The sequence below is a fragment of the Parasteatoda tepidariorum genome, chromosome 8 (genome assembly GCF_043381705.1).
Source record: "Parasteatoda tepidariorum isolate YZ-2023 chromosome 8, CAS_Ptep_4.0, whole genome shotgun sequence".
NCBI lineage: Eukaryota > Metazoa > Arthropoda > Arachnida > Araneae > Theridiidae > Parasteatoda > Parasteatoda tepidariorum.
In genome coordinates this window covers 75,825,008-75,845,416 of record NC_092211.1, presented here as the reverse complement: position 1 = coordinate 75,845,416, position 20,409 = coordinate 75,825,008, and the positions used below count along the sequence as shown (strand labels likewise).

General features: G+C 26.2%; 1 protein-coding gene across 5 annotated transcripts in view; it reads left to right on the top strand.

Moving 5' to 3' along the window:
* Positions 1–18,727, top strand: part of LOC107449885 (dynamin) — a 49,056-nt gene extending 30,329 nt beyond the window's left edge. The window contains exons 15-20 of one of the 5 annotated variants that reach the window (XM_071184245.1): positions 1,122–1,401; positions 2,245–2,301; positions 3,812–3,987; positions 4,997–5,161; positions 18,399–18,457; positions 18,495–18,573. In XM_071184245.1, coding sequence (XP_071040346.1) covers positions 1,122–1,401; positions 2,245–2,301; positions 3,812–3,987; positions 4,997–5,161; positions 18,399–18,456 — 736 coding nt within the window. In that variant the 3' untranslated portion in view covers position 18,457; positions 18,495–18,573. Of the gene's footprint in view, positions 1–1,121; positions 1,402–2,244; positions 2,302–3,811; positions 3,988–4,996; positions 5,162–7,179; positions 7,408–18,398 lie in introns of those variants that run through there. The other 4 variants (XM_043043669.2, XM_043043667.2, XM_071184246.1 and 1 more) reach the window with 4 other exon arrangements.
* Positions 18,728–20,409: the final 1,682 nt, after the last annotated feature.

Sequence of the window (20,409 nt, the reverse complement as noted above, 5' to 3'; positions counted from 1 at the left end):
CTACGAAACAATACCCTTTTATTCTCTACTCTCTTATAATTTTTGTTAAATCTACCAAAAGTGGCAACATACAAGAGATGAAAATAATCTACCATTACTGGTGTAATATATTCTTATTGTATTGATTTTTAATAAATTATTTCATAAATTCTTGATATTTAAAATTCTGCCTATTAAAAAGGTGACTATCTCTGTTCACCAGAGAAAGCTAGTTGTATTATAATTGTAAAGTCAGACATACTAACATTTACACTACATAGAGAAGAGATTATACTATCAGATGTCTGAAAGTTTAATTCTTTTATTACTAAAATCGAAGATGAAAATCTGCTTTTTCAAAAAAAGTTTTTCTTTTTCGAATTCCCAAGGGGGGGAAAAGATTAATTTTCATGCTTTTTCCTACTAATTCAAACGCAATTTGAAATCACACAACTTTGTTCCTGTTTACACGAATTAAGATCGTGTTTCGTATTTTCACAATTTTCTTATCAGATATTGCGCTTCGTATTCACCCGATTTAAAAGCCATTATTATTATTTATTTTTAAGTGACCTAGAAATTATACATTGGAATTCTTATTTGCCCTATTTTAAAATCAAACATTGATATTCATAGTCACGTGATTTTAAAGTCAGTCATCCTTGAATCATATTCCCATGATTTTAAAATTAAATATCGAGATTAGTATTCGCCTGATTTAAATTTTGCACACTGAATTCATATTCACACAATTTAAATAAGTAAATAAAATCTCGCATTCAATATTTTTACTAAGACGTTAATAACTGTTTCCTTCATACTTTTTTTTTTTTGCTCAAATTTTAGATATTTTTTCAGTTATTTTAAAAATGTTTTTGAACATAAAGGTGTCTTTTCACTTTTCTATCTTCAGCTTTTTGGGGTTTTTTTCAAATCTCATCCCTGTGGTATGAATGAACATAAGGTTCGAGAAAAGTTAAACATTTCTAAAAAAACTCTGTTGCTCAAACTGCTGTGTTGACTATGATTCATTCAACTATAATTTATTTTTTATTGTCTTGTTTTTTAAAAAAATGTGATGTTCAAGCTGCTAATGCTTAACTTTCTGTTTTGTGTTATTTATTGAAAAATTTTCTTTTAAGCAGGAATGTTTACAAAGATAACAAGCAGTTAGGGCTATCTTGTGAAAGCCAGGAAGAACTTGACAGCTGGAAAGCTTCTTTCTTAAGGGCAGGCGTCTATCCTGAACGATCTCAACAAAATGGGGATGTTGAAGACACTGAAAACATGTCATCAATGGACCCTCAACTGGAACGTCAAGTTGAAACTATTAGAAACTTAGTGGAGTCATACATGAGGATCATAACAAAAACTTTTAGAGATCTTGTGCCCAAATTTATTATGCATTTAACTATAAATGATGTAAGTCTTATTTAATGAAAGTTTATTGAAGAGTTAAGGAAAGTTATTAGTTCAGTCTTACATAAAGATCATATTAAAGAAATATTGAGCCACATTTTTTTTTTTAATATAAATGGTGTAAATCATATTTAATAATGTGGTATGGTATATTTAATGAATGTTTTATTTTTATAAAGAGTTGAGTTAGTAAATAAAATTTAGTTGGGTGATTACAAAAAAGAAATTCGGAATCATTTGTCCAAATTTATTATGCATTTAGCTATAAATAATACTCAGTATTTAATGAAAGTAGTTCTTTTTTTTGAAGAAGAAGAATTGAATTAATAAAGAAATTTTTTAGTAATAGTCTATTCAAAGATAAATATATAGCAATTGAATAATAGTAATTAAATATTTTAAATGTATAAAACTAAGATTTGTTATCTAATTGTGTTCAAATGCAAGAAAAATGTACAATGGTGAGATATCTTAAACCATGAGTTTCCATGTCTAACATATAGTAATAACAAAAAAAATCAAAAGAAAATGTTTGCAACTTAATTGGATCCACTATATTAATCAAATAATTGTGAAAATTGCGACATTCAAATTGTTGTTTAGTCTTACACAAAAACTTATTTCTTAATTGAAGGGCTTTGTGAAAAAAAATTTCTAATGGCACCTGAGCAACTAAATTTAAAAGAAGAAAAAAAAACTTGTTGTCAATGTAATAATTAGAACATAAGCTAAATATATCTAGGATCATATTCAATGATTTTTCCATCTGTCCATTAAAATAAGTACTATATGTCTGTATAGAAATCTTATCTATTTTGATGTATTAATTTTTTTACTTTCTTACAGACCAAAAATTTTATATATACAGACCTGTTAGCTAATTTATATGCATCTTGTGATCAGGTAAGTTTGTGTGTTTAAAATTAATTTTATTTGTGTTATTGTTCCTAATTCAAATCATATTTTTACTATGAGAAAATGTGGAAACAATTTACAGAATTTAGTTTTCTGATAAACTTATTTTTACTTTGATATATACTTAAAAATAAAAACTCAATTACTGATGTTTATTTCTTAATAAAATGTATTTCTTTTAATGTAATATTAATACTTTTTTAAAAGCATTCGAGTTTAATTAATTTTTAAAATAAAATTGGAGAAATATGCATAGCTAAAGAAATAGTTTGAGTGAAAAATTATAAATGATATCATTTCGAAAGTTCCTGGTAATCAAGTGTCCTAAGTCTCAACCTCATATTTTATTTTTTTCAAATCTGCATGGACAGCAACTAAATGATTTGAATCTATGTTTTAAATCTTATATAATGTTTTAATACTGTTTAAAATATATTTTAACTTGTTTTTGTCCGTTTGCTTATTGCTAAGTTTATTTTCACTATTGAACATTAACCCCCCCCCGATTAAAACTGATTGCATTATCTATAAGTACAGCAAAAATTTTATAATTCAGAAGCATTTTGGTTTTTACCAGTTATAAAAAAATGGTGCAAATTCTACAAAATAAGAATTATTAGCTTTTAACCAAATTATCACATTTTCACACATTAAATTGTAATATTTATAGCTCAAAAGCCTACCTTTACTATGATAATTAATTATTGCAAATGCTATTATTGTAAATGGCTTCTGACCAACATTATAAATTACTTCTCTACAAAAAATACCCTTAGGTTTAGGGGTGTATGATTTACAAATAAAAATTTATGTTCCTCACAATATTTTCTCACTTTGCCTGATTGCAAAATTAGATGCAGTAACTTTTTCTGAAGTTTGTCTAGATAATTTACTAAACTGGAAAAGACAATTTACTAAATCTGTAGTTTTTCTTCTTCCTGATTTATTATTAATACATGTTCTAAAAGTACAGCTTTTATAAAATTAGGCCCTATCAATAACAGTATTATCAGGATTAAAATGAAATCCACATTACAGTCCTCAGTTATTATGTCAGTCTCGCATGAGCTCAATAAACTAGTTCCCTGGCTCATAAACATATTTTATAGTTTTCATTTTTTTTAAAGTAATTATACATTTCCAATAGCTTTAAATACATATTTAGAGAGAGTAAGCTATTCCATGTCCTACTCCTCTCATGTAATTAAAAAAATATATATATACATGTTATACGTTTTAAGACAAATATATACTGCAGAAGCACTCAATGCTTATTAATAAACTGCTCAAATGTAAAAAGTTATGATTAAGAAGATTCAAATAGTACAGATGACTGCTTCAGCATACCTCATTTTTTTTTACACCATAAAGTTGGGAATCTTAACATTTTTTAAAATATGATAATTTTTATTTTCTTATTTTGAAAATATATATTTCAATCAAAGAAATTATAGTATGCTGGCTATAGATATAAATGTTATTATTTATTATTCTACAGTCCCAGCTAATGGAAGAATCTGCAGAAGAATGTCGCAAAAGGGAAGATATTATGAGACTTTACCAAGCGTGTAAAGAGGCTTTATATATTATTGGGGATGTTTCAATGAAAACAACTTACCAACCTTTACCACCCCCTGTTAAAGATGATTGGGTACCACCACCTGAGTCACCTGGGTAAGAACATAGCATTTAGTTGACGATAGAATAAAACTGTTGGTTTCATGTATCTATTCCTAAGCAATATCTATTTTATCTTCCAGAGTTATTTCATTCTAGAAAATTTAGTACCCTCATAACTTATGTAATCTGAATGATTGACAGACTTGAATAAATAAACTTGAAAATTTATTATTACCTTACTTTTTTAATACCGCAATTAAATCCCAAAAAAATTTCTCATAAAGTTGGTAATAATTATAATAAATAAAATAAAAAGAGGATTGAAAAAAAGAAAGAAGAGATAAAAATTTTTTGCTTAATTTGATTTTTGATTCATAAATACTTTTATCTGCAAATTCACTTATTCATTAAAGTTTAAAATCTTTGAAAATTTTGAACTGAACAGACTATGTTGATCTAAACAGGTAACTTTAATCCTAGCAACCCTAAATCAACTGCTTGACCAAAAAAAATTTTCATTTTTGCTGTAATATGTTTAGTAATGGTTTTTAATTTTATTAATTAGCAATGTTAGAATATTTTAAGAATCATTTGTAAAACTGAATTATTACAAGTAATTTTGTTGGTACTAGTTACTTTATTGTTTCTTGGCAGAATTATTTTTAATGTTTATGAATCTGGCTTAGTTTCTGTCGAGAATATATTGACTTTATCTAACATAGATTTTCCATCATTAGATCATCACATAGATTTTCCAGTTCATTTGTGCAATTCAACGTTACTATGACAACCCTTGAAAATTATTATTTATGAATAAATGAAATGGGTAAAGAAGGAAAGTAAAACAGTGGAGAGACAATTCAGTTAGTAAAGATATTTATAAAAAAATTTGTAACCTATAACCAAAAACCTCAATTATTATTTTATTATTCTATTTCATGGATCCATATTTTTTTTTATCAGTTTTCGTTAAGCAGCATAAAAATTTGCCAAAACCAACACTTGTTTTTATTTATTCTAATATTAAATTTGTTTATAACTTATCAAATCTTTCTTTAAACAGTACTCAAAGAAGAAATCCCACGTCTCGAGCACCACCTCCACCACCAGTTAATCGTAATGCTCCATTTCTGCCAAATAGACCTGAACCAGCTGGTCCTAATCGACCTCCACCTGCTGCTCCCCCCAGAGTTGTACCTGGTGGTCTACCTCCACCCCTTATACCAACGTATGTATTATTTTATTTTGCATTATCAGGAATGGATCTAGATTACCTCGTACATGGATCCAAAACCATGTTCAGTGCCCATTCCTGAACACTGCATGAAACAAATGATGTGTACCTTCTATGCATTTTGTTTATTTGACAACCTCTAAAGACCATAGAACAGGGTGGTAGCGTTTTTAAAAAGTGCTTAAACAGGGTGCGTAGCGTTTTTAAGAATGCTTAAAGGTGCTTATTTTCATTTTGTAAAAGCCCTTAAAGGTGCTTTTTTCATTGAGTGTTCTTAAAAAGTGCTTAATTTTCCCTTTTTCAAAATGAGATTTTTCCTTTACTATGTTGATTATAGCTCCGAATTATACAAAAAGACACAGTTCACATTGTGCTATTCAACGTTTTCACAATTAATTCAACCCAATCTATTTCAGCGTATTGTCAGTCTGTAGCATATAAAAACGCCATTTGTTATCCATGATTCGAAATTTCATGATTTTTGACAATTGTAAAAAACTATCACAAAATTTATTTATTTATTTTTTTTGGCATAACAGTTAAAACAAGATAAAAACCGTCAATTGTCGAAAACTTTCCAACCCTGCCTAATTATGATATTTTTTTAAAGTGCTTAAAAATATTTTTTAAGTGCTTACTTTTTGTTGAATAATTTGGCTATGCACCCTGTTAAAGGTGCTTACTTTCGTTTTTTAAAAGCCCTTGAAGGTGCTTTATTCTTTTGGTGTTTTTAAAAAGTGCTTAATTTTCCCTTTTCTAAAATTATATTTTTCCTTTACCACGTTGATTTGTGCTACGAATTATGCGGAAAGACACTGTTCACATTGTTCAATTCAACATGTTCACAATTAATTCAACCCCAATCTATTTCGGCATATCGTCAATCCGTAGCGTATAAAAACGCCATTCGATTTACATGATTCAAAAATTTTGACAATTGTCAAAAACAATGCCAAAAGGTTTTGTTTTTTTTTGACATGACGATTAAAACCAGATAAAACCGTCAATTGTCAAAAACTTTCCAGCCCTACCTATTTATGATATATTTTTAAAGTGCTTAAAAATATTATTTGAGTGCTTGAAAAGTGCTAAAAAATATTATTTCAGTGCTTAAAAGATGCTTATTTTTTGTTGAATAATTTGACTACGCACCATGTAGAAGTTTTTCCTCTCTAGATCCATTCTTAATTATTTTATATTGCACTTTGTTATTTTTTTTTTAATATGTTGATTTTTATATGTGATAGTTTTATAAAAATTAATAATAAAGCTTTAAAATTTAATATGTAATTTATGTGGTATTATAATTTTTAGTAACCATAATAATCATAAAATAATGTATTTTTATTTTTAAAAATATTTCTTATTCCAATTTTTTTTTCATTCATTTTTTTTATAAAATTTTTAGTCATTAATCTATATGTTGAATGTGATTATTGGATTCTTTTGAGTCGATTTCAATTGTTGTAATTTGGTTAAAGACTTCATGCGCAACATATTTCCATCTTACTATCATATATTGTATGGCAATGCAGTTTTCAAATCAATTGTATTAAAGCAATGGTATGAAAAATTCTTTGCAAGGAAATTGGTGATAAGTTTTTTTGCTTTTTAGTCACTTAATTTTGTTAAATAAAAAACTATTTTCATACTAAATTTATTTTCAATTTTATGAGAGAGAAAAAATAGTTGTCAGGAAACAAAATACAATAGTATATCAATAGTTTTTAGGAATCAACCTGCAAAAGTCAAGTTTTTTTTTTTTTAATTTTCTTTAAAAGAAATTATTTAAACTTCAGTTAATTGCCGCCTCTTGAATAAATTTTCTTTTAAAAAAAAATTAATTTTTATAAATAAAACTGTAAACAAAAATTTCTGTACATATTTTTGGCTTTCTCAAAATTTCTAATATAATCAATCTTTTTCTAATACAGTCTATTAAAATTCATATTGCATTTTTTTTTCGTAATTTGAACTCGTAGTGAGCTTTTGTTTGTTTTTTTATGTACTAGACGTGGCTCTGGTGGAAATGCTCCCTCCATTCCCCCTCGTCCTTGATGTCTTCCATCTGTGCTCCACTAACAATGTGTACTTTGTGCTTCACTCAAACAGCTGACTAATATTTATAACTAATCAATGTTCTTGTTTTATTTTCTGGGGTGTGTGCAAACTACTTTTTTATTCATGCTGAACCGGTGATTATGTTATTCAAAGATATGTTCTGAAATAAGAAAGGAATTGATTCTTCCTACGACTGATTTTTTTTTTTCCTCAATGTTTTTGCATACAATTTAATTATTATGTACATACACTTATTAAGTAATTTTAAATTGTTTTGAATTTTAAAAACAATAACAAAATTATTTTAATCAAATTGTCTTCAAAAATATTTCTTTCATATAGCAATTTGTAAGGCTTACTAAGTTAATTACAGTTACATTATTTCATGTTAATAGCTACATACATACTAAAGCAAATAGATGTACTAAAAAAAAAAAATTCTAAACAAATTTTTAACATATCCTTTTTTTAGGAAAAATAATAATAATGATAGTAACATTTCTAATTTCTTTAAAGAATTTCAAAAAAAAAAATTTTTTTTTTTTTCAATATTTTTTTTATTTAAGAAGGAGGGAATTTATTGAAACAGTGATATAATTTTGATTTAAATTTATATCGCTGTTAAACGATAAAAATTTGAAAAACATACTTGCCTTTATATATTGTTTCTATATTTATGTATTATAAGATCTATGGAGATAAGATTATTTTAGATAAATTATTAAAGTTTTTGTGTTTTACCTACTATTTTTTGCAATATTTTACTTAATGAAATTAAGATATGTAGCAAAAAAAAAAAAAAATTTGACATCTGTAAATCCGTGAAGTGCCCTATGGATGCCCCTAATGATCATAAGAAAACAATTTAAAACAATTGTAATGATTATAATGTTATATTCCTAGATTTGAAAAATAAAATAATATTAAAATTTTATAAAATTATACAAAATTATATGATCAATTCAAAATTTGATTCATTTATGCAAAGTTTACTAAAGTTTAATAAGGTTGTATACAAAGTTTCACTTAAAAAAATTTAAACTATGAATGAAATAATAAATGTTTGAACTAGTATGTTCAAATATAAAATGATAGAACTAGATTAAAAAATAGTCTTAGGGATATTTGTAATGCATATTATAGATTGGTTTTTTATTGAAATTGTGGATAAATAAGGTAAACATTTTGCAACCACCCCAGCATTAATAATGTATTTTATGTAGAATATAACATGCATGATATCATCTTGTCTTTGTTTTCTGTTAGTTATTCATAACTGCTCTGTCTAATGATCTTACGTTGTGCTTGTTAGCTGCTTTATCTTCTAAAATAATGCGTTTATCCATGTTTGTGTTATTTTATATAAAAAATATTTGAATATTTCTGCTATATTAACATTCCTATTGAATAATCCTATTTATTATTTTATTTTTGCAAACTTTTTCTTGATTTAATTATAATGAAATGTCTTGATTTCTTTGTGTTTTTGTATGGCTCAATTTTCGTAACCTTTTAAGTAGTAGAAACTAAAGCTATTTATATGTTAAAATATTTAGGTTTTATCTTTTAGGCTTTCGTTTTTAGGTTATTTAGCTATGAATAGTGATGGGATTCAGCCAGTATGCATGTGCACTTAAATTTTTTTGAAATGCTTGAAAACATAGCTTCTTTTAATAATTTTTCAAATTTAAAATATTTTTTGTGATGAATTTCACATTTATTAATGTTTCATACAACATTTCCTTTTATTTGAATTTGTTTTAACGTGTTAGCTGCCACAATGTTGGAAAAATAGTGTCCCCCTGAGCCGAGTCCTTTTTTCTGCTAATTTTACTTGTAATTGTGAAATAAAATCCGGTATAACTCGGAAATGGTGTTTTTTATATTTTGGCTTGTTTTTTTATAAGTCATGCCTTACGTGTCTCATCAAGAAACACGCCTCACCACTCCTGCAATGGTATCTGTTCCGGGACAACTGGCGACTGTTCTGGAATTTTCTAACAACAATCATTGCAAACTTGATCAGTTTGAAGTGAAAATTATGCATGTCCGACTACAAAGAGAACAAGGTTACCTCAAAAAATTGATGGATGAATTCTTATCGGGCAATAAGCCAGAACAATTTAGCACCGAATCCAGTAAGGGATTTTCTCTTGTATCTTTTCGGATCCCTTTTTGGTAGATCCAGATATACTGGGTTGTCTGAGACACCTCAACCATGTCTTGCGGCCCAAACACACAGAAAACTGATTCACAACTAACTTGTCTTATGGCAGCTAATGTGTTAATATATGCTGATTAAATTTGCACTGCAGACTTTTTCTTTAAGTATAAATATTTAAAAATTTATTCCAAAATTATATAATCTAGATAATTTAAATATGCTTAATTCTTGATACTTGATAAAAAAATTTTAATTGATGTTATTCTTCTATTTTTAAATTAATTTATCTCCCAAAAAATTATAAAAATTATTCAAATGTTATGGTTTTCCATAACTTTTGAATCCCATCTCTGGTTATCTTTTAGTTTATTGATAATGCAATTTTTTATCCCCAGTATTTACACTATATACATGTTTTCTAATAAATATATGATTTTTATGTAACAGAAACTTAAATCAGTGAGTAGAGGAAGGAATCATTATTTATTTTTTTTATTATTAGTAATTTTATGAACTGAGCAGGCACTGCTCTGGTTTATCGATATGTCTTTGGTTTGAGATAATGCATACTTGTATGATGAATGTGGTTATTTATAAACATTCGAAATTAAATTGTCGTTAGATAACAAATTAGCAAGTTGAGATTATGAGTTAGTCTGAAAAATTGTAGTTCAAGCTTTTACTTCTAGTAATAGTAGTAATTATCTTTTTTCAGTAATTGTTTTTTTTTTTTTACCAACTTGTAAAAATGTATTTAAGAATCTCATATGTCTTTAATATGTGATTCTTTATTACTCATATTTTTCGTTCTATGTTCATACTTTTTTCATTTTGTTTGTATTTTCAAGTTACATATTTTACAAAGTGTTTTCCCTGAACCACATCTAGAGATTGTTTTTAAATATATCTGTCGATATATTTGTATATACCTTTACTCGCTGTCTATAAATGCTTATTTTTGTGTGCTACATTCACACTATATCTTTCTTAAGCTGAATTAACTGCTTAAAAAGAAATTTAAAAATGATAGACTATCTCTCTTTTGTGTAATCAAACTATTAATTAAATTTTGTGCAATACTCCTTAATGTTAGTATGAAAAAATTAACTATTTTTTACTGCAAAACTGTTGAGACTTAAAGTTGTTATCTGACTCAAAGTTTGTTGAGCTTGATTAATAAAAAAGCTTAAAATTTTTTTAAAATTCAAAGTGATACTTAAACGTCCATCTAAGCAATAATTAATTATTGTACATACTGTTTTATTCTAATTTGAATTTAATCAAAATTTTTATGTATACAGCATTAGTTCTTGTTAAATACTATTTGTAAAGCTTTATGTAGTGTACAATTAATTTTTTTTTGGAGGCTTTAATAACAAGTATTATAATTTACATATTGAAGCTTGTTGTGAAAAATGTTGCTTTTATCTATTTTTTAATCGATTTTGATTTTTTACTACATTTTTTTGTAGTCTTAAACTCTCAGTGATTCTATAGAATCTTTCTACTCTAATATTGTTATTAATCTCTTAACTATTATTAATCTCTTAATAACAATATTAGAGTAATAATATGTATGGGAGACAATTGCTTTTTGAAATGGTTATTTTTCATATTCGTGTATGTTTAAAAAATGTTAACTTTCAATTAATTATTTAACTGATTAATTCTTCCCAATTAAGTTAAAACATTTTCTGAACATTATTAGCGTCATGTGATTGTGATTTTTCCTAACAAGGTGTTGTAAGCAAAGAATTAATATTAGAAGAAAAAATTTTAAAATGGATAAAAATTTAAAAAATAAATAACAATTCAATTGTTATATTGTAAAGCAATTATTTGCATATAAAATACTCAATTTCAGGTATCTATATATATATGCTGCAAAATTTCAGCTGTCCTTGAACTTTTTGATATGCAGACATTTACAGTTATGATAAGCTGTGATAATTATTGCAATTCAAATAAAATAGTTAGTCATTTATTTTGCTTAAGCAAAAAATGAGAGTTAATACAAGAAAGTTAAAAATATCTTCTTTTTCTTTAGAAAGTTTTTAAAGCTTAATGGAAATAAATAATGTATATATATTTAATTAAGAAAAATTTTGAGCCGTAAATTAATAATTTTTAATTAAAATTGTTTACCCTTTCAGTATTAACAATATTTGTGTCTATAAAAGAATGTCTGAATCACGATTTAAGTGAGATGTATTTCAACTCATTTAAATTGTTTTAAGTGTCTTATTAACTTACAACAAAGGTACCACAAGTGTTACTTGCAAAGTTATCTAAATTCTGTAAATTTATTGATTTTGATACTAGGAATAATATAATTCTTAAAAATAAAATATTAATTCTTTAATTAAAATTATATTTAAATATTATTCCAATATGGATTCAATAAGTTTCCAGAACAATTTTGTTTATAAAGGCGAAAATAGAGTTATCTAGTACCACCACATCATTAACTTCCCACACATCTTATTATGTAAATCATTGACTTCGTTGTTAAATACTGATTATAGCAACTATAGAATTAATTAAGAATCTAAAGTCTTTAAGAAATTTTTGAAGTTTAAAAAAAAGTATTTTGTGAAATCAAGGATCAATAAGAAATGAATTGAGCTAACAGAAGCGCTTTCTCCCATTATTAGCAGGAGTGAAAATGAGGAAAATTTAATCACTGGTCCAAGGGATCAGTAACTTAAAAAATTTTACCAGTGCATATTTTCACCAGTCCGTTCATTTATGTGTCTCTATTTTATAGATTTTATAGAAATTGTTAATAAAGTAGGTAATAATTAAACAGGGAATGAATTAAAATGTGTACAGAGAATGTATAATGAACAGCATAGCAATTCAATTGCTATTCCAGGAAACTGCTGATAATTTACTTTACAGTGTTTCAAGTCAAATTATAGTGGTCTCAATAGTTCCACCATTGGAATTTGTATTCATCTTTTGACGAAAAATCATGGATTGTTTTCAATTTTTTTCAACTCTTTTCTTTATTTTGTACACTAAAAGTCTTGTTTGATTTTTACAAAGACTCGATTTTTAAAAATTAGACTAGATTTAGAGGTTCAGAATTAGATTTTTACTCTCAAGTCCAATTTTTAGAAAGACATAAAAAATAAGCTTGATTGGAGAGTGGCACTTGGAGTATCTTACTTGTTTTCAAAACTATTAAATTATCAGCTTCTCTATTATAAAAAATCTTATTAAAATCATAACTTTGTGTGATGTTTTCATAACAAATCTCTTATTAATGTAATAAAACGGTATTTTTGTATTACACCTACCAATAAATAATACAGTATATGACCCCAAATCTAATTCAGAATATGAAACTGTTAACTATGAACTACAGACACTGTTAACCAAAGAAAAACATGAACATTTTATGCAACTAAAACCAAATGTCACGTTAAAAATAATTCTATTATTAAGAATATATTGGCATCTTTATATTTTAAATACGTATTTTTTCTCTGTGTGTTGTGTTAAGTTATTGTTATTTTAATTCCATGCCTAAAGCCTGAAAAGTTCTAAAATGTCATATCACCTGTTCTGCGTGTTCTGTATTTAGGGTCCTAAACAGTATTTTGCAATGATTACAATTCAGTATTTTCTGTATAATAATCAATATACATCATGTTCTTAAAAACCATGACGTTCAATTTAATTACATTTTTTATACCTAAGATCATGCTGTTAAATTCAGTTTATTACTGAATTAACAATAAAAATTATTTATGACTTTGCTAGGCTATTATAAATCCAATATTTAATCTAATGCTTGAACATTGTCCATTTTATGCTTTAAAATTTATACCATCCAAAGCAAGTGCCTAATAATTTGCGATAAATTGTATTACTCTCTCATAATGTCTATTTTGCTCTACTTAATATAAATAAGTGAAAAAGTGAATTGATTCATAAAAAATTTACAATTGCTCTGTTTTTTATTATACTTGTATACTATTTATCATATAAATTAACTGTGTAGTTTTAAAATATTTGAATAAATCTTTAAAAATTGGTAAGTTTCAATTGTTCAATTTTTTTTTCTTGATAATCATTTTTATTTTTACTAAAAACTGTCCAACATTAATTTTAAGATTATTCATTTATATTTTATGAAAGATAAAAATATTACAGACTTTAAATATTGTATGTTTTGAAATTTAATCAAAATAAATTAATGTAAGAAAAATCAACAACAACAAGAAAATTAAACTGACAGTCACATATTAGATTACTACATTTTAAGAATACAGTAACAAGTTTGAGAAAAATATATTATTAAAAATGTTAGCTTACTCTAGACTTAATATTAATTTACCTAAATCAGTTAGGTCTTAGAAAATATAATTCTCTACAAAGAATAGAAAAGAATTTCACTTTCATCCAGAGCTTCCTTTTTTTTTCTTTAAGCAAAATAACTTTAAAAAATATTTTAAAGTATTTTTATAAAATTGATCATTAGTTCAACGAAATATGACTCATTTATGATAATGGATTAAGGGGTAGAAAATATATAGTCTTCTTAATATCACAGATCATTTATACTTATACTCATATATATATTTAATCTTGAAGACTTTCATTCTCCCTCCTTTTTCTACTTTAACTTTTTTTTTAAATTTTGAAGTATCATTTGAAATTCAAATTATTTAACATAAAATTTTGTAATTTTTAAAAATTTAGAACCTTTTAATAATGTTATTTTCTCATTTTAAAAGCATACATATTGTTTACTTTAAAGTGATGCTTGTTTTATCTTACCTTCAGCAAAGTACTATTCTAAATTATATATACAGCATAATGAACAACTATATATCAAAAAGAAAATAGTGTGTTTAAATATTTTTTGAAAAAAAAATCACTTGATTTTGATCGCTAAAGGACGATTGATAGAGAAATTCTGGTTTTAAATCTTTGTTATGTTTTTACTGAATCAATTACCAATCACATTTTTTTTTCGTAATCACGAAATATTTATGTACTATATCTTTAAATGGGAGATTTGCATAATTATAAATACGGATCTACTCTCAGTAAAAAAGGACCTGCAGTTTCCAAGTTCTAGCGGAATCACTGGTAATATCAGTCATAAATATAAAAAAATATTGCTTCAAAATTTATAGTTATTAGTATAATATAATTTTTGAATTTTACTGACTAAAAAAAATAAATATTTAAAATATTTATACTTGCAGTTAGCAGGAAATTTAAATTCTTTTTTAAAATATACTGGATTTTCTTTCCTTTTTTACTTAGGCAGCTATGCTGTTGTATACATATTTCAAATCACATAACTTAATTCCAGCAATTGTTTGTAATTATAGTCATGATTAATTGTTTGTAATTATGACCAAGATGAATTCATCAGTTACTCATACTAATTCATAACCACAATTTAAATCTGAGCCTACTCAGTGAAAAAAAAGCACTCTATCTTAAATTATGATTTTTCACAAAATTTAGAGTATATTATAATTGAAAGCAAAATAAGAGATTTTTCAGGTTAAATTTTTTTCAGAAATTTGATTTTTGCTATACTTTAGTTCTAAATTATTTTCAAAATAAAATGAAGTTTTCATACGTTTTAATATGACATTGATACATCTTCACATAATCAATTTTAGTTCATGTGCAGAAAACATGAATTTTTGGTATGTTGTTTCTATATACATATCCAAATAATTTTTTTAAATTGGGTAATGAAGTATTTGTTCAACCTTAATTTTGATTATAAATTTATTAAAAGTTGATCTTTTGCATGTTTAACAAGTGAATTTGCCCAAAAAGAAAGATTTTACAATATAAACCTTTATAATTACAATAATTTAATGTAATAACCATTTTATCTTTGTAGAATTGTGAATATAAAAAATTTAAATAATGCGCAACTAATGGGTTTTGCTATGGGCGCACCTTCAGCTTATGCAGGAAAACATAAAGCCTCCGGGAACGTAAATTTTTCTTTTAACATCATTAGACTTACTAGAATGGATAACAGGGAAGACAACTAATGTGTCATGCAGAAACAGGGTGGCCACCCACCTTGAAAACCTGGAATTATCAGGGAATTTTTTTAAACTGAAAAAAACCTGGAAAAATCAAGGAAATTTGGATATGAACCTGGAAAAATCAGAGAATTTTAAAGAAAAGCTGATTTTTTTTTTTTTTTTTTTTTTTTTTTTTTTTTTTTTTTTTTTTTTTTTTTTTNTTTTAATTTAAATAATTTACTAATTTTCTTAATTTAAATTATTTCATCCATTATTCCCGTACCCCCTTTTTTTAGACGGAAATGTATCTCCAAGCAGTTGAAATATCATCAACTTAGCAATACTTTGCTTGCATCAAAATTTGCTCCATTATAGCTCTGTTAAACTAGAATGCCACGTAAAATTCTCCCACTGTTGCTAAACGAATGTAGAGAAACCTTTGACCGCTATGGGACTGTGCAATTTAGGAAAGATCGTGGTGGAGGTGGAAGAAGGGATTAGGATATTAGCTTCTGTTTTTAAATCCTGTCCTTGGGCTGAATCCATTTATGGCTCAAGTTTGTTCCGATGCTTTCGTGGTAATTTTTTTCCATTATGACAAAAAAATTTCGTATTTTTAACTTTATAAAATTCTCCAAAAATTTGTTGGTTATAATTTAATAATAATAGATTTTATGTTGCACTTTTTTTCTGAAAGCTTTTGTATTCCCATTAAAAGAAATTCGTGAAATTATCTTTTCTCAGCAAACCAATCACGCATTTTATTTTACAGTCGCTAACAGCAGTGTTTGTCGACAAATAGTTACAATTGTTGCATTAATGCTAATTTTTTCTATTTCATTTTAACCTTTTATAACATATTTTAATTTTAGAAGAAGGTTTTTTTAAGAACTCACTATATATTAATATTTAATTTTTCTCTTTTGTTGGTCAATATATGATTTTTGATTCAAAATTTTGTACCAAAACATTAAAAAATAAATAAAAAATCTTGCCAAATTGTCAAAATAAATTATTTTTTTCAAGATGATATGTTAAAAAAATAACATTTTGAATAAAATATTTTATAATATAGACACTTTTCTTGTACACATCCTATACTTTATAAGAAAAAAGAAACAAAAACCTGGAAATTTTAAGATTTTTATCTGGAAAACCTGGAAAAATCAGGGAAATTTGAAATCTGATTTGAGTGACCACCCTGAGAAAGCAACCACTTGCAGGAATCTTAAGGTCAATTTTTTTTTTCTTTTTAATTTAGGTGAAAAAATATTTAAATAAAAAAAAGTCGGAATATTTTTTTTTAAAAAAATTTTGACAGATTGTTTTATGACATCAAAAGGAGCTGAATATGACTGATCAATTAAGCACAAAACTCTACTTTCTCAAAAGCATACCATTCTTCTTAAAAACCTTCACAGTTACAACCCTCAAAAAATGTGAGGGAGAGTACCAATAGTTTAGTCAGGAAAACAGTCAGAAATTTTCAGTCCTTAATGTTTTTTTTTTCCTTTGTTTTGTTTTTTTTAGAACTATAACTATATCAGTGAATAGAACATTTTGCACGCAATTATAAAAATTTATCCAAAGATAATTTCTTTAAAAAATTATTTTTTGAAATTATTTTATATTTAATTTAATGATGGTTAAAATATTTCGACTTCATTTTGAATTTAGTAATTTTAAGTAACAAAATTTAAATGGAATTGGTTGAATAGTTCTTGAGAAATGAACATTTAAAAATGTCCCTTTATTAAAATTTTATCACTCAGAATTTTATTACTTCCATTTCTCACTTTATTGAGAAATAAAATTTAAAATTACTTTTTGAAATGAAATTACCCAAAAACTATTCCACCTGTTTCTTACATAATTCAAAAATTATGTAACTTAAAAATAGGTAGAGAATATGTGCACTCTATAAGTCCATAACTGTCTACCAGTCTGCATTTATACCCCATTTTCTGCATTGAGCCTGAAAACTTCGTTTAAAAAATATACATTAAAATTTGAACCTTCCAAGAACTCTATACTCATACTCGCACTTTGCTCATACAAATGACATAGAATTTGTACTGTGTTTTTGCCAGATCGATATTGCAGATCATTAACTAGTGAAAACTATAAGATGCTGAGTATCTGATAGTAGAAAAAAGGGATATATCTTTTATTTTGGATCTGTTTGAGCTAAAAAACTATGTTCCATTTGAGGCACCTTATATTACAATAACTGTACTGTTGATTTGAGTACGGAATAAAAAATTAAAAACGTATGAAGTCTTCTGCATTTAAAATCATTTCTTCTGCAACTTTATAGTAAATCTTCTTCTTCTTCTTAAAAAATTAGAATCGGCAGATATGCAATTTAATAATTTTTCAATCATTATAATATTTATAAATATTATTTAGAATTTTTTTAAAGGATCTTCGTATATATTATTATATAAATAAAGATCCTTTTAAAAAAATGTATTAATTATTTTCAAACAAACATGTTATCTTATTGTATTTTATTTATAGAAAAACGAGTTTTATAAATTATGTGCAAAAATTTTTGATTTGCTTAAATAGTTCTAAAGATGTGGAGAAATACAGAAAACTGACTTTTTAGCTGACTGTTTGAGTGCAAATGAGGGAGAAATATTTTCAATAGGTTATGATACTAAAGACCATAGTAAGAATTCAAATTTAGACTATTCGTTTTTAATTGTTTAAAAATTATGATTGCATGATAGGAAATAATGATTACCATGATTTTTGCTAGCTTGCAATTTTAATCAAATGAAAACACTCGCTTAGAATTTATTTTTTTTTTCGTTCATAACTATTTTTTTTAATTTGCTTTATTAGTTTAACAAAAGTGAAAATATTTACATTACAGGTGGAATACACCAAGAAACCCATTTAGAAAACTATTTAGTTTTCATTGTTATTTTACATTTCATTACATAATGTTTGAAAAAATTTTACAAAAGTATTGATTGTCTTTCAGGCGAGTACAACCGATGATACCTCCTCGGATACCAGATCGACCACAAAGTTTGATATGAGCTTCAATAAAACGCCATTCAGCGAAACATGATCTGAGAACTACGAGAAAGCATAGAAACAAAGTTAACTCTTCAAAATGAAGTTGTGTTATTCTTCAAATGAATGGAATGTGTTGCATTTATTTTTACATGTTATAGATTGAAAAGAAATGGAATAAGTAATACTGCTGGAAGTACTGCTGGGTAGTACTATTTCATACTTTTGTACAAAAAAAATAAGCAAAGATGTGATCTAAATGTATTTTAATAAATTTGTATATAGTATTATGTATATCAAATGTTGCTTATTTTAAAAACTTCTAAGTTTCTTTAATTGTGTTTCAAGTTTTAATTATTAAGTAACATAGTAATGTCAGCCAAAAGTACCTTTGAACTGCAGTTTTCAATTGATCACCATGAAGTATGTTTACTTTTGACTTGCCTATGTGCACAAAATGTGGAGTGAAGACCACTAATTTAGCCAAAAATGAGTAACTTATCAAAATTAAACAACCTGAGTAGTGCTTTGTAGTGAGTTTTATACCCTTAACAATTTACAAGTAAATTCTTCTAAGTAACTGAGATATATGACTGGTAAAAAACCATTTTATGTTAAATCAGTGACTGTGACTTACTGTAGAGCAGTGTTTCCCAAAGTGGTCCATATGGACCCCCAGGGGTCCGTGAAAAATAAAAACTGATCGCGTGTGGTTTAATGTAAAATAATAAAATTGTGATTCGTTTTTATTATTACAGAAATTAAGATAAATAAAATAGTAGCGATTTTTATGTCCCAAGTAAACTATAAATAAAGGTGGATGCTTATAATTATTAACAGTGGTTTGTTACAAATTAAACAGTTGATTTACAAATTTTCTTATATCTTTCGGTCCCTTTTCAGAGATAACAGTATGAATGAGTCGAAGAAAAAACGCCAAAAATACAGTGTTGAATATTTGAAGTATGTCTTTATTTCTTCACCAGGAAATAGTACTTTAACAATGTGTCTTCTATGTAATAAAACTATAACAAGTGATTAAATTAAACATTCCGAGCTTAACGAACAATTGATAAAAATCCATAGTGACAAGAAAGATAAAGATTTAACTATTTTTCAAACAGTCAAAGAAAAATATCTGAAAACACCGTTACTGCAACAACTTATAGGGACAACATCTAAATGAGGGGACGATGGATTGCATGTTTCTCATAGTTTCGTATGTTTCTATATATTCCATGATTGCAAAGTCCGGAAAGCCTCACACTATTGAAGAACTTATTTTACTAGCTGTAAGTGAGATAATACTCACCGTTTAGCACAAACAAGCTTTTAACATTGTAAAAAGAATTCTGCGGAGTAATACTAATGTACAAAGAAGGATTGACAAAATATCTCAGTGCATAGAAAATTCTTTATGTGAGTACTTAAAAATATCTGAATTTTCTATACAGCTTGACGAGTCCACTTATCCAGGAAATGAAGCTTTTACTTTTAGCTTATGTAAGATATGTAAAAGAATAAAAATTTTACCGAGAATTGTTATTTACTGAATGTTTGGAAAGCGATACGAAAGGTGAAACGCTATTGACTGAATTAAAAGCTATACCCTTGACTAATATCATTTTTGAATGTAGCTACTGATGGTGCTCCAGCAATGATAGGAAGATACTGAGGTTTTCTGGCTAACTTAAAACAAGCTGCAGCGAAGGTATTTTCAGTACATTTGCCAAACTTGACGAAAGTAATTTGAAACTATAAGATGAGCAATTAAATTGAATCAAAACTAAAATCGTAAAACTATGTTTGTCGCAAAACTTTTTCTGTATGAACAAAACTTGGGAAAAGGATATTGTTTTCTCAGTTTCAGTGCCGTAATGAACCTCATCACAAAAAAATAAATAAATGATTAGAAATTAGTACTCACAAACATTGAGCCGGACATAAATACACTCTTAAAATCTCAAAGAACAAAA